The following is an 11037-nucleotide window of genomic DNA, read 5'->3' on the forward strand; positions in this document are numbered from 1 at the left end:
TGATTTTCACTGCAGCCAGCTCAAAAGTCTAGGCCCTTCGATAGGCCTATGCAAGCTACTGGTAGTGTTCAAGTAAAGAAACAAGCTGTCTATGTCGTCGTTTACATCGCATGTAATCAAAGGCTCTCGTCCAGCGGCTGGTGAATTGGTATAGTGGAGAAGTTGAGTCCACTCTAAGCGCTGCCGTTGACCTTGCGTCCCTGCACAATACCACGGATACCGCCCTTGCCACCAACTTCACGAATGATGGCGTTTATGCTCAGGTCGGCGCCAATGTTGATTTGCACCTCAACCTTTCCGCCCTTCTTCACACCACGGACGGCAGCCTCGCTTAGCACTTGGCCAACCTTCCATGTCTTTTCCCTCAGCTCTTCCTCCTCCTCTTCGCTGTCATCATCGTCGCTATCATCATCTGCTGAGTCGTCTTCCTTCTTTTCACTCTTGGGCTTTGGTTCTGGCTTCGTGACCTTGATGTGTCGTGAGCCTTCGGCAAGTTTGATAAGCACATCACCGCCCTCTCGTGGTGTCGAGATGGTTGCAGTGCGTCGGACGGGTAGTTGTGTCTCCGCGTCAACAATGGGGTGGAAAACACCAGAAGACTCATCACCTGAGATGCACAACACACCAACAGCGGTAGAAAGATGGGGCGTAACGGTGACCATGGGGTGGGTGCTTTGTTCAATGTCTTCGAGATCGAACTCCTGGATCAAGCTGGCCTGGATAGCAGCACCGCGGACTGCCAGTTCCGAAGGGTTAATGGCTGATGACGATGTGGAAGGCGCGAGGACAGTCGTAGAGTCTGGGAAGGCTGATCGTACTGCCGACGCAACCTTGGGCGTATGTGAGTTACCACCAGCCAATACGATCTCGGAAACGTCGAGAGGATCCAAGTTGGCCTTCTCCACAGCTTGCGTCACAAGACGAGTAAAAGCGGCGAACAACTTGCTTCCCAGGAGGTCGTAACGGGTGCGGTTGATGGTTGCGGTAAAGTCAGTGCCGCCGACCAAGCTCTCAACGGAGAAGTTGGCAGTGGTACCAATGGACAGCGCCTTCTTGACAGCCTCGCACTCGAGCTTCAGCTTGGCCAATGATCGGTCGTTCTCGCGGGGGTCACCAGCCGACTTGTGTTTCTTGATAAACTCCTTGGCGAAGTAGTCCATGAGCACTTGGTCGAGCTTGAAGCCGCTAACGTCGTAGTCGTGTAGAGTGGCCAGGATAGTGTAGATGCCACCACGGGACGCAACCACGGCGACATCTGAACGAGTACCACCCAAGTCGGCGACGACAACGATCTTGTCGGCGAGCTTCGCGTCAGGGCGGGCATCGTACGCTAGGACGGCAGCGGTGGGCTCGCTGATGAACTGCAGGACCTCCATGCCGGCATTTGTCGATGCCTTGTTGAGAGCCTCCTTCTGGGCGTCGCTGAAGTTTGTGGGTACGGTGATGACGGCGGCGTTGACGTCTTTTCCAAGGTAGTCGGAGGCAGAGCTTCGCAGTCTCTTCATATGGCGTGTGGTGATGTCGACGACGGAAATGGTGTTTTCCTGCTCTTCGGTAGTGTCGCGGATGGTGAAAGCGACGCCGTCTTCATGCTCTACGGGGTGAGCCGACTGGTGGCATGGCGAGGGGTCTATCGATTTGAAGCTTCAGAGCGTCAGTCTCGCTGGACATGGAGGGTTGATGAGGTTGCCTACTCTTGGCCGAGAAAGTCGCGGAAGTAGGCGACTGTGTTCTTCGCATTGCGGACGAACTGGCTCTTGGCCTGGCCGCCGTGGAGTTCCTCTCCTTCGACATAGGACAGGGCGGAGGGGATCTGGCGATCTGAGGACAAATTAGCAAGGGAGGGGATCCAGGGCGTGGGGCAGGCGCCATACCTCCGTCCTCGTTGGCGATGACTTCTGCTCTTCCTTCCTGTTATGTGTCAGAAGCACTCAGAGAAGACTGCCATAGACACCAAGGACTTACACCGCTGGTAAAGGCAATCGAGCTGTATGAATTGCCAAAGGATATTCCTATCGCGACTCGCTGCGCGGGGTCCGCTTGCGCACTCATCTTGCGCGGGTATACGTTGTCTGGTTACGTGAGGAGGTGCCGAGTCAGAAGGAGACGATCGGATATTGGCGAGAAAGCGGTAGAGGCGGAAGAATTGAGAATAGCCGACTGTGGCAGCGTTTGTAGCGCGTGTGTTTCTGCGCGGCTAAGAAATTCAGAGTCGTGCATTTTTCTCGGAAGCGCACGGGCTTCTTCGGAATGAGCTCACTCTACCTAGGATTGCCATGTGCTCTACCAACAACAACAACCAAGCACACGACTCGACACACAGTACCATGGCAGCGTCGGCCACAATTGTCCTGCCGGGCGACAACATTGCGAAGAGCGCCTTGCCTACAGGCACGGGCAAAAAGAAGACGCTCACTCTCGGGCCAGGTTTGCGACACACGCCGCCAGACACCGTCACTGCCACAGTCGCAGGCGCACTGGTGACAGACAACAAGAAGAATGCTGCTTCAGTAGAATACAACACTGGAAGGGTTAGACAGTCCTTTGTTGCACCATGCCTGCTCTTGGCCTGCTAACACTGTTCACAGTACCTTCCTTACGCGGGCGACCTCGTCATCGCGACTGTCAATGGTTCCGCCGCAGAGAACTTCAACTGCCTCCTGACGCCGAACACACCGCCTGCGACCCTCCCCCACTTGGCCTTTGAGGGCGCGACCAAGAAGACACGACCCCAGCTTCCCCCAAACTCTCTAGTATACTGCCGCGTCGCCAGCGCCGGCAAGGATCTGCCATCAGAACTCACCTGCGTCGATCCTTCGACGGGCAAGAGCGAAGGACTCGGTCTTCTAAAGGGCGGCATGCTGTTCAAGGTGAGCCTGGGCATGGCCCGACGGATGCTTGCAGCGCGTGGAGGCATCACTCTGTTGGAGACCCTTGGTACCAAAATCGGCTTCGAGGTCACAGTCGGCCGAAACGGACTTGTGCACGTCGACGGGGGCAACGTAAAGGCGACACTGGCAATTGGGCAGGCTATACAAGAAGTGGATACTGCTGCCCTTGGAGACGAAGCACAGAAGAAGCTAGCTGTTGCGACGCTGAAACAATGCTGATGGAGAAATGATGGCTGTTATATGGAATTCCGCAATCGCAGGATGGATGGGTATCGCGGTTGTTATGCCTGTCAGTCAGTCAATGTCATGGCTGAACATATGCGGGCTATCAACCGCTGGGAATGATCATCTACAAAGGGAAACAGCGAGTTTGCGCCCAATACGGTACGCATAGAGACGGATACCCCTGGCGCTGCAAACATGGGTGCTACCGAGGCAGCACCTCACGGAGTTACGTGGACTAGCACGTCCACTCGCACTCGATGAGCGTGCTGGGTTCTAGTGCGCGATGTTGAATGGGCGCGATGCGCTTCGCCGGAGACATGTCTGAAAGGTTCCGGACATGTCTGCAAAGGCGATATGCTCTATCGGGGCAAGTTTGCATCGAAAAATAGCTGCTCACTTGAGGAGTCGCATTCACCGACCCGAGGCGAGTATGTAGAGTATCTTCATTGTCTCTAGTTTACAATTGACTCTGCTGGTCGCTGACTCCATGTGACGCGACATTGCCAATACATCAGCCCCTCAATATGTCCTCCATTTCACAACCATCTGATTTCTATGCCATGTGCGAAAATCTGGAGAAACCTCTTTCCGCGTTTCGCATACACGTGCAGTATCAAGCCCATGTCCATTCTGGTAACCCATGTCTGCCAGACTTTTATCAAGCAGGAGTTTCATCACTCCCTACAGTCAGACCAAATCTTAAGGCACAACGCGCTGCGGGTCTCGGGGGAAGAGACTGCACATGCGAATGTTGGGCAGTCCGAGCCAGAACTGGACAATCCTCTCTAGACCAAAACCGCCTCCAGCGTGCGGTGGGCAACCGTACTTGAAGCAGTCTACGTAGTCCTTGGTTCCAGCACCGGCGGGATCGATCGGAGGATCATGCTTGCGCATCTGCTCTGCGAGGAGCTCTGAGCTGTGAATACGCTGTGCGCCGGAGAGGATTTCTTGACCCCTCATGAACATGTCGTACGAGTTTGAGAGAGCAGGGTCGGCGGGTGATGGCATAGTGTAGGCGGGGCGGATAGCGAGAGGGAACTGGTCCAGGACGTAGAAGTCGGTGTTGTACTTTTCGAGGACGAGACGGCCGAGTAGCTTTTCTTGTGGGGTTCTGTAAAACGTTAGTCGAGAGCCTTGGAGACCTTTTTTTCACTATACTCACGTCAGGTCGTCGTAGTCGCCCAGCTCTTCTCCGGCTTCGCGAAGCATCTTGATGCCTTCTTGGAACGGAATCCGAGGCACGTTGCCAGATTGAGGGAGCTTGAATTCATCGACGTGATACACTCCTCGTACGAGTTCAGTCTCCTTCCGGTACCGTGCGTTGAGCTCGTTGAAGATGAAGAGCATGAGGTCTTCCAAGACGCCCATGACTTCATGATAGTTTTCTTGGAATTCCATCTCAAGATCCAGTCCAGTGAATTCAGTCAGATGACGAGCCGTGTTGGAGTTCTCGGCGCGGAACACGGGACCAATCTCCATGACTTTCTGGAAGCGCGAGGCGATCAGCATCTGCTTGTAAAACTGTGGTGACTGAGCAAGATACGCGGGACGGCCAAAGTACTTTAACTCGAAGACGTTGGCTCCTCCTTCAGAGGCAGCACCACTAAACAACAAGTCAGCATATGTAGTAAACCTCCGTAAAGATGACCTACAGTATCTTTGGGGTATGCACCAAGACGAACCCCTTCTTTGAAAGGAACTCCTGGAACAAGGCGCATACACCGCTCTTGATCACAAAGATGGACTGGTTAATCTTCGCCCGAAGATCAATCGTCCTGTTATTCAGCCTCGTGTTCAGACTAACAAGCGGTCGCTCACCACCCTCCTCTTCTTTCTGATCTTCTTCAGCGACAGCATCGCTCGGCATGGGCCGTTCAGCATCGGACACCTGAAGCGGCAGCGGAATCTCCGCACTCGCCTCGACAAACAGCTTCTGCACATGAATCTCGAAATCGGTAATACTAGCGCTCTTGATGGGCTCCTTGACACGCTTGACTATACCCGTGACAACAAGTGTGCTCTCGGTGCTAACGTTGCCACAGAACTTGACCATCTGCTTGCTCAGCTTCTCGCTCGCCGCGACGACAGCCTGCACAGTGTTGAGGTTCTGCCGCAGGTTCAAGAAAGCGAGTTTCGCAGACTGAACCCTCGCATTCTCTACCCAGCACCTGAATGTGATTTCCTTGTCCTCATTGCTGGCAACGTCGGCAAGCTCGGTGCGTGGAGTACCCGTCGGCTTGTGTTCTTTGGAGCCAATGAGGGGAAGTTCGCCGTATGAGCCTGCAGAAACGTCGGCGGCGTCTTCGACCTCCTTCTTGGTACGCTCAGCGAGCTCGCGGGCTTTGGCTGCAGCTTTCTTCTCCGCCTGGGGCTATCGTGAGCATTCTAGACTTGGAAAAAGAGGGGGCTTTGCGGACCTTCTCTTTCTCCTTTTGCGCCTTCTTCAGCGCGTTCTTGGACGGCGGCTCAGCGCCAGTAGGTGCGGCGTCACTCATTGTGGTAGTGTTGGGGATTTCAAGTCGCGTTGTGCAGTCATCAGTCGTACCGTGCGGACGATTCACATTTCGATAGTGGGGCAGCCAGTCACAGCCCCGCTATCCCCCGCAGCGTCATAGCCAAGTACGATATCACCCAGTACCTAGGAAGCCTGCCTGACTAACATCATCAAGGACATGTATTTGAACTTTTGTACAATTACTAATTAATGTAACTTGGGTATAATAGAAATTGACAGTCCTGCTTGAACCCAATGCATCCCTGACGCCCGGCAGCAAAATAAACTGCTGTACTCCACCATTCAAAGAAAAAGTCTTGTCCTTGAGATGGCTTCAGAAGTCAATCACCAAATCGACTGCATCCCTTTCTCCTCAGTCTCTCGACTCTGCGAGGAGTCAATGGAATACCCTCAGCCGATTATAGATGTCCGACTAGACGCGGTCGTACTCGCATTTCCGTCCCAGATTTTCACTGTCTTGACAGCTGAATGCTTTGGTTCGTGACACGAGAAGATATTCACATGGGTATCGTTGACAGCCGCTGCGGCAATCATCAGCCGGTGGGGATGGAAGGCGGTAACAGAGATGGGAGCAGATCGGTCCCGCAGGAAACCCGAGTAGGGTTCAAGGTGGGATACGGGTTGACCATTGTTTATGTTGAAGATCTTCACACGGTGTCGTTGCGTGCCACTATCGAAATCAGCATATTCCAGTCTGTTTGCATGTCATGGGCACTTACGTAGCAAAGACCGGAGCGTGTTCATGGACGCTGAGTGTCCTGAGCGTGTCGGAAGTCGCTTGTATAGTCTTTACACTGCGGTCCCATCGTATGTCCCACAGCTTGACCTCACCACCGCGACAGCCGCTCACGAGTTCACGTTGACCACCACGCTGTAAATGGACATTGGTGATCCATTGCTTGTGCTCTTTCCAGACCTTAACCATGGCAGTGGCAGGCTTCTGGCGCTGATCATATACTCGTATGGCACCATCACCAAAGCCAGCGACGAACACGTCTCCCTCAACCTGATCAGAGGTCAAGGATGTGATGCAAGAGCCTGAACGTGCCGGGAGATCCTACTCGGGTCAGCTAGGATTTCAAACGATGCAGAAAGTGCAACTTACATTGGTGCATACTTCGGTCCCTGCGTTCCATACGCGAATAACCTTCACGTCGCCAGCGACCAGAATCAGACCTCGACCCTGCTGCCAATCAAAGACCAGCCCGGCATTCTTGTTGCTTGAAACAAGATCGGTGAGGGCCCGGAACCCAGTCACTAGTTCCGTCTCTCCTTTACGATCGTAGTTGCGGAAGATCTTGATGACTCCATCTGAAGATCCGGTCATCAACAGCGCCTGGTCATCTTCGTTGATGAATCGCACATCCGTTATCTTCGACTCGGGAGGATTTCCATTGGAGAAAGAGTTGATCCTGCTAACCGACTTTGAATAATCGAAGATGTTGACTGTATCCCGTGTATCCGTCACAACTAGGTGATCCTCGAATTGATGGAAGCACATCTTCGCAGGTTGGCTGAGGTTGTCGAAATAGCCCCGCGGCACGTCCCAGCGATTAGAGACAGCAATTTCTTTTAACGGCTGAGTCTCGGCAATAATCCTGTCGTTGCGGTTCCTCCGCCAGAGCCGGCCATTGTAGTCGGTGCTTCCGGGCTCGTCGGCCTCTGTGGGCTTCATCTGGGGCTCACGGAAGTATTCGACAGACCACTCGAAGAACACGCTCTTGAGTGGGATCTCTGGTTTCTCTGACAGATTCCTGCTCTTGAATCCTCTTGAAGTTGGCTGCTCTAGGGTGTGGTATTTCTCAGGAGTCTGGGGGCGAGACGCCGACGGGGTCGTGGCGTCATCGGCAGCCGATCTCCCAGATGGTCTCTGTCGAGGGTTTGCTGATTCTTGGCCTGCCCAGAGGTTCTTCAGCGAAGCACCGACACTGGTAGATTTGCGGATGCCACCGAAAAGAGACAAGTACGTCGAGTCTTTAGTCGGTGTTGGGGGGTTTGAGGTTTTTTGTGGCGCAGAGGTCTCCTCTACTGCGCGGCGCATGGGACGAGGAGCCGGCGCATGCTGGAGGGCTTCGTCTAGCTGGGGCTGTACAAATTTGCCTAGGGAAGATTCGATGAGTGCGATAAGAATGCAATCAACAACTATTCCGGCATCTTTTGCAATTTCCGGGTGCGGATCTACGGACATGACCAATAGCTCTTTCCATATGGCAGAATATATGGTGTTCTGTGAACAAGACGTCGATTCTGAAGCACCATCCGTCGCTCCTGTACGTGTTTTCATGTAGAGCATGTCGGTGCTTTTGTCATCTGACTGCTTTGTGTCCGTATTGGCATAGTCCTCCGATAGTTGCTCGAACGCGGCCACTATGAATCGGGCCTTGTAGCGAGCGACGAATGTTGAAAAGAATATGAGCAGTTCTTTGCGCACCATGCTGTTGCCATCCATTGTCATGATAAGGATCATTGATGCAATAGACTCCTCGATGTTGGCCACCTGGGGAGTGACATCGCGAATACCAAGAAAAGACGCCAGTGCATGCAGCATTGCCGCTCTGACTTCAGCAACAGGATCCACGATGAGCTCGCATAGTCGTTCGTGTGCCATGCACCTAATTCCGACCCACTTGGCTTCTTCGTAGTTGACCCAGAGCTTGCTTAGGCAGAGACACGACCACTGCCTGAGCAGCGGGTTCTGCATATCCTTGAGATGATCTAGGCAGCTCTCGACGAGTTCAGTACTCAGCGAGGCGCGTTGTCCCTGGTTGTAGTCCTTGCAGAACATGGAAACGATGAAGGCGCACATTGCGCGGTGTTCACTCGCGTTCTGAATGGGTATGCCTGTGTGACTTTAGCTAATGCACAGTTCTGTTGGGACAAGCTTGTTTACCAGAATTAGGATTGAATATATTGATAAAGTACTGGTAGCCATTGTCCTTGAGAAGATCGGCTTGGCAGGACTGATCGACTGCGAGAATGCGAGCCCAGATGAAAACCATGACAGGCTTGAGCTCGTTTGCTTGAGATTGTAGTAGTTTGAGGACGTATGGGAAGATGCCAATGCTGAGTGCGAGATTTACAGCCCAAGGGCCATGGTCTAAGAAACTCGATAGCAGGATAAGCGCGCGGAGACGATGGACTTGACTGAGCAGGACTTGGAGCACGATGGGAAGTTGTTCCGGTACCTTTTGCTCCACTGCGCCCTGTGTCAGATATACCTCGAAAGCGGTCAACTGTTCGGAGAAGAAGTCGGAGTGTTTGTAGTTGAATTCCTTCTCGCCCCGAGCCTCAGCCTGTAGATCCGGAAGCTGAGCCAAGATCAGCTCCACTGCCAAGTCCCAACTGCGCCAGAGCGGATGGTTGTGTGTTTGAGGGATTTCAGGATGCGAGACAGGGTTGCAGTGATATGCGCGCATGACGCGCTGTGCAAGGAGATAGTTGCGGAAGAGGGCGGCGACCATCAAATCCTGGCGGAACAGTTTCTTAAAAAGCGGCTTGGAAAGAGAATTCCAAGCGATGGTGTCAGTGATGGCCGTGAAGATCCAGTTCAGCTCACCGATAGGCGTTCTACGCTCAGAGACTTTGCCTGGGATGTTGTGGGCATCTCGTAAGGTAACCTTGCTTGGGAGTGGATTTTGCAAGATGAAGAAGCGCACCGCCATGGTGATGGGGTCAGTCAGACAGGAAGTAAAGATATCAGCAGGCAGCTCTGGATTGGTGGGGAGAGATTCACGCTCCCTACACGCAGCCAAGTGGATGCAATCACTGAAGTCGACATGCTCGACACTGGGGTCTCTCCGGCGCGCCTCCTCAAACTCGGCCTGGTGTTTCTCGGCGAAGCGGTTGAAATTGCTGATGATGAGCCCAGCATCGGAGCAGTCGTAGACGAACAGACTTGGAGCGCCAATCCAGGACTGTAGGTCGTAGAGTGACAGTGGAATGTACTGGGTATAATTCCTGTTAAAAACCCAGATTTCGCCCGAAGAAGTAGGCTTGGGGACGCCGTGGCCGTTGTAGTGGAACAAAACTCGCTCGTTGCGGGCATTCCGTCGGAGAGTGGAAGCATACTTTCGTGTCTCTTCTGTTGTCGGGTCCAGCAGCAGCTTGTAGCGCGTGCGCATGCTCAGCTGCTCGTACTGCGTCTGCAGAGCCTTTCCAATCTGGTTCATGGGCGTGTGGCCGGGCGTCTGCGAGGTCACGGTCGGGTCGATCCAGCACTCCTCCTTGGCACACGGGTTGGTCTTGATGACGTCCGGGGGGTCAACGCCAATGTTCAGACACAAGGCGAGGACAGCCGAGACAGTCTTGAGGCGGTCTCGCATGCGCCATTCCTGGACGGGGAAGGCACAGTCTTCATTCTTGGGGTGGCCGCCGGTCTCGTGCTTCTTGTCGGTGTAGTACATGAAGAAGTTTGAGGTGAGCAGGTTACTGTACTCTTCCGAGTTCAGTTGGTCGTCCCAGCCGTGGCGGATCTTGAAGTGGCCGTCGACGCTGCCCTCGTCGGTGCTCTCTGGCGGGTGGGCAGCATGGCGGGGCCCAAAGTCGCTCTTCGCGCGCATGAAACTGGGGCGGGCAGACTGTGGGCCCATGGAAGCAGGGCGGGCGGGCGGCGCGTGTTCGTCCATATGGGGGGTGGGCGATGCATCAGCGGCGGCCGCAGTGCTGGGGCGCGAGGATGCAGCAGCAACAGCAGCAGTGGTAGCGCCGTCGGGGTGGTGGGAGCCGTTCATGACGACAGGCGCAGGGGCGTGCGAAGCAAGCGGGTTGGGGTGCGTGTGGCCGCTGACAAGAGGCAGTTCGTTGGCAGTTCTCATCGTGAGCTTCAGCGAGCAGTACCGGTGGTGACGGGGCCCATAGCGCGAGGCGGGCGGTGCGCGTGGCAGGGAGACGCGTGTGGGTGAGGGAGCACAAGTCGGAAATGCGGGCGGGCGAGGGTGGTGGCAATTGCACGTCCAACGGCTATCACACTCGTTCTCATGGAACGTCGGGCACAGTACAGTAGGTGAGAGCTCGACGATGCATGTCGTCGGCGCTAGGCCCAAAGCGGCGCCGCGGTGAGCGTCGAGCTCCACCGCGATTTGACGACGCGGCCATGGGAGCAGAAAAAGAAACAACGCAGCACGGGAGCAGTGAATGGTTCGGGTGGGGATGCTGGCTGGCCAACAGTACATGTGCTCGCTAGCATCACAGCACACATGTCAACGCGCCCTCTTATACCGGAGGTTCTTTTGCAGGCCCTCTGCGTTCTCCGGGCGCGACGCAGCCAATGGCACCCGTCGCCCTGTCGGCGTCCGCTGATCTTCCCGACACACTGCTCAGGGGCGGCGCGCAGAGTGAACAGGGCTGGCACTGAGGCTAGCCATCGCTGTCCGCCTGGTCGTCTTTCCCTTGCGCATACATCTGGCC

The 11037-nt window shown here is 54.7% G+C and overlaps 4 protein-coding genes across 4 annotated transcripts; 1 reads left to right on the forward strand and 3 right to left on the reverse strand.

Moving 5' to 3' along the window:
* Nucleotides 1–173: 173 nt before the first annotated feature.
* ACET3X_005509 (uncharacterized protein) lies at nt 174–2052 on the reverse strand (the record flags this gene model as incomplete). The annotated part of the gene is made up of 4 exons (XM_069451722.1): nt 174–1644; nt 1695–1821; nt 1875–1911; nt 1966–2052. The coding sequence occupies 4 exons, from the start codon at nt 2050–2052 to the stop codon at nt 174–176; spliced, it is 1722 nt and encodes a 573-aa protein (XP_069307553.1).
* A 275-nt stretch (nt 2053–2327) lies between these two features.
* On the forward strand, nt 2328–3110 carry ACET3X_005510 (uncharacterized protein; the record flags this gene model as incomplete). Its single annotated transcript, XM_069451723.1, has 2 exons — nt 2328–2531; nt 2589–3110. The coding sequence occupies 2 exons, from the start codon at nt 2328–2330 to the stop codon at nt 3108–3110; spliced, it is 726 nt and encodes a 241-aa protein (XP_069307554.1).
* A 705-nt stretch (nt 3111–3815) lies between these two features.
* Nucleotides 3816–5611, reverse strand: ACET3X_005511 (uncharacterized protein; the record flags this gene model as incomplete). Its single annotated transcript, XM_069451724.1, has 4 exons — nt 3816–4227; nt 4279–4719; nt 4769–5481; nt 5534–5611. 4 exons carry the CDS (start codon nt 5609–5611, stop codon nt 3816–3818), a joined length of 1644 nt encoding a protein of 547 aa, XP_069307555.1.
* Nucleotides 5612–5799: 188 nt separating this feature from the next.
* On the reverse strand, nt 5800–10597 carry ACET3X_005512 (uncharacterized protein). The gene is made up of 4 exons (XM_069451725.1): nt 8522–10597; nt 6737–8472; nt 6351–6688; nt 5800–6301 (listed from the first exon to the last, which is right to left on the reverse strand). Exons 1-4 carry the CDS (start codon nt 10443–10445, stop codon nt 6022–6024), a joined length of 4278 nt encoding a protein of 1425 aa, XP_069307556.1. The 5' UTR covers nt 10446–10597; the 3' UTR covers nt 5800–6021.
* Nucleotides 10598–11037: the final 440 nt, after the last annotated feature.

The sequence above is a fragment of the Alternaria dauci genome, chromosome 4 (genome assembly GCF_042100115.1).
Source record: "Alternaria dauci strain A2016 chromosome 4, whole genome shotgun sequence".
NCBI classification, from domain to species: Eukaryota; Fungi; Ascomycota; class Dothideomycetes; order Pleosporales; family Pleosporaceae; genus Alternaria; species Alternaria dauci.

Excerpts from the sequence above, each read along its gene's own strand:
- ACET3X_005512 (XM_069451725.1), bottom strand. The coding sequence starts at position 10,445 with ATGAGAACTGCCAACGAACTGCCTCTTGTCAGCGGCCACACGCACCCC. Across the intron at positions 8,473-8,521 it reads TATATTCAATCCTAATTCTG|GCATACCCATTCAGAACGCG; the intron begins GTAAACAAGCTT and ends AAAGTCACACAG. Across the intron at positions 6,689-6,736 it reads GGACCGAAGTATGCACCAAT|GATCTCCCGGCACGTTCAGG; the intron begins GTAAGTTGCACT and ends TGACCCGAGTAG.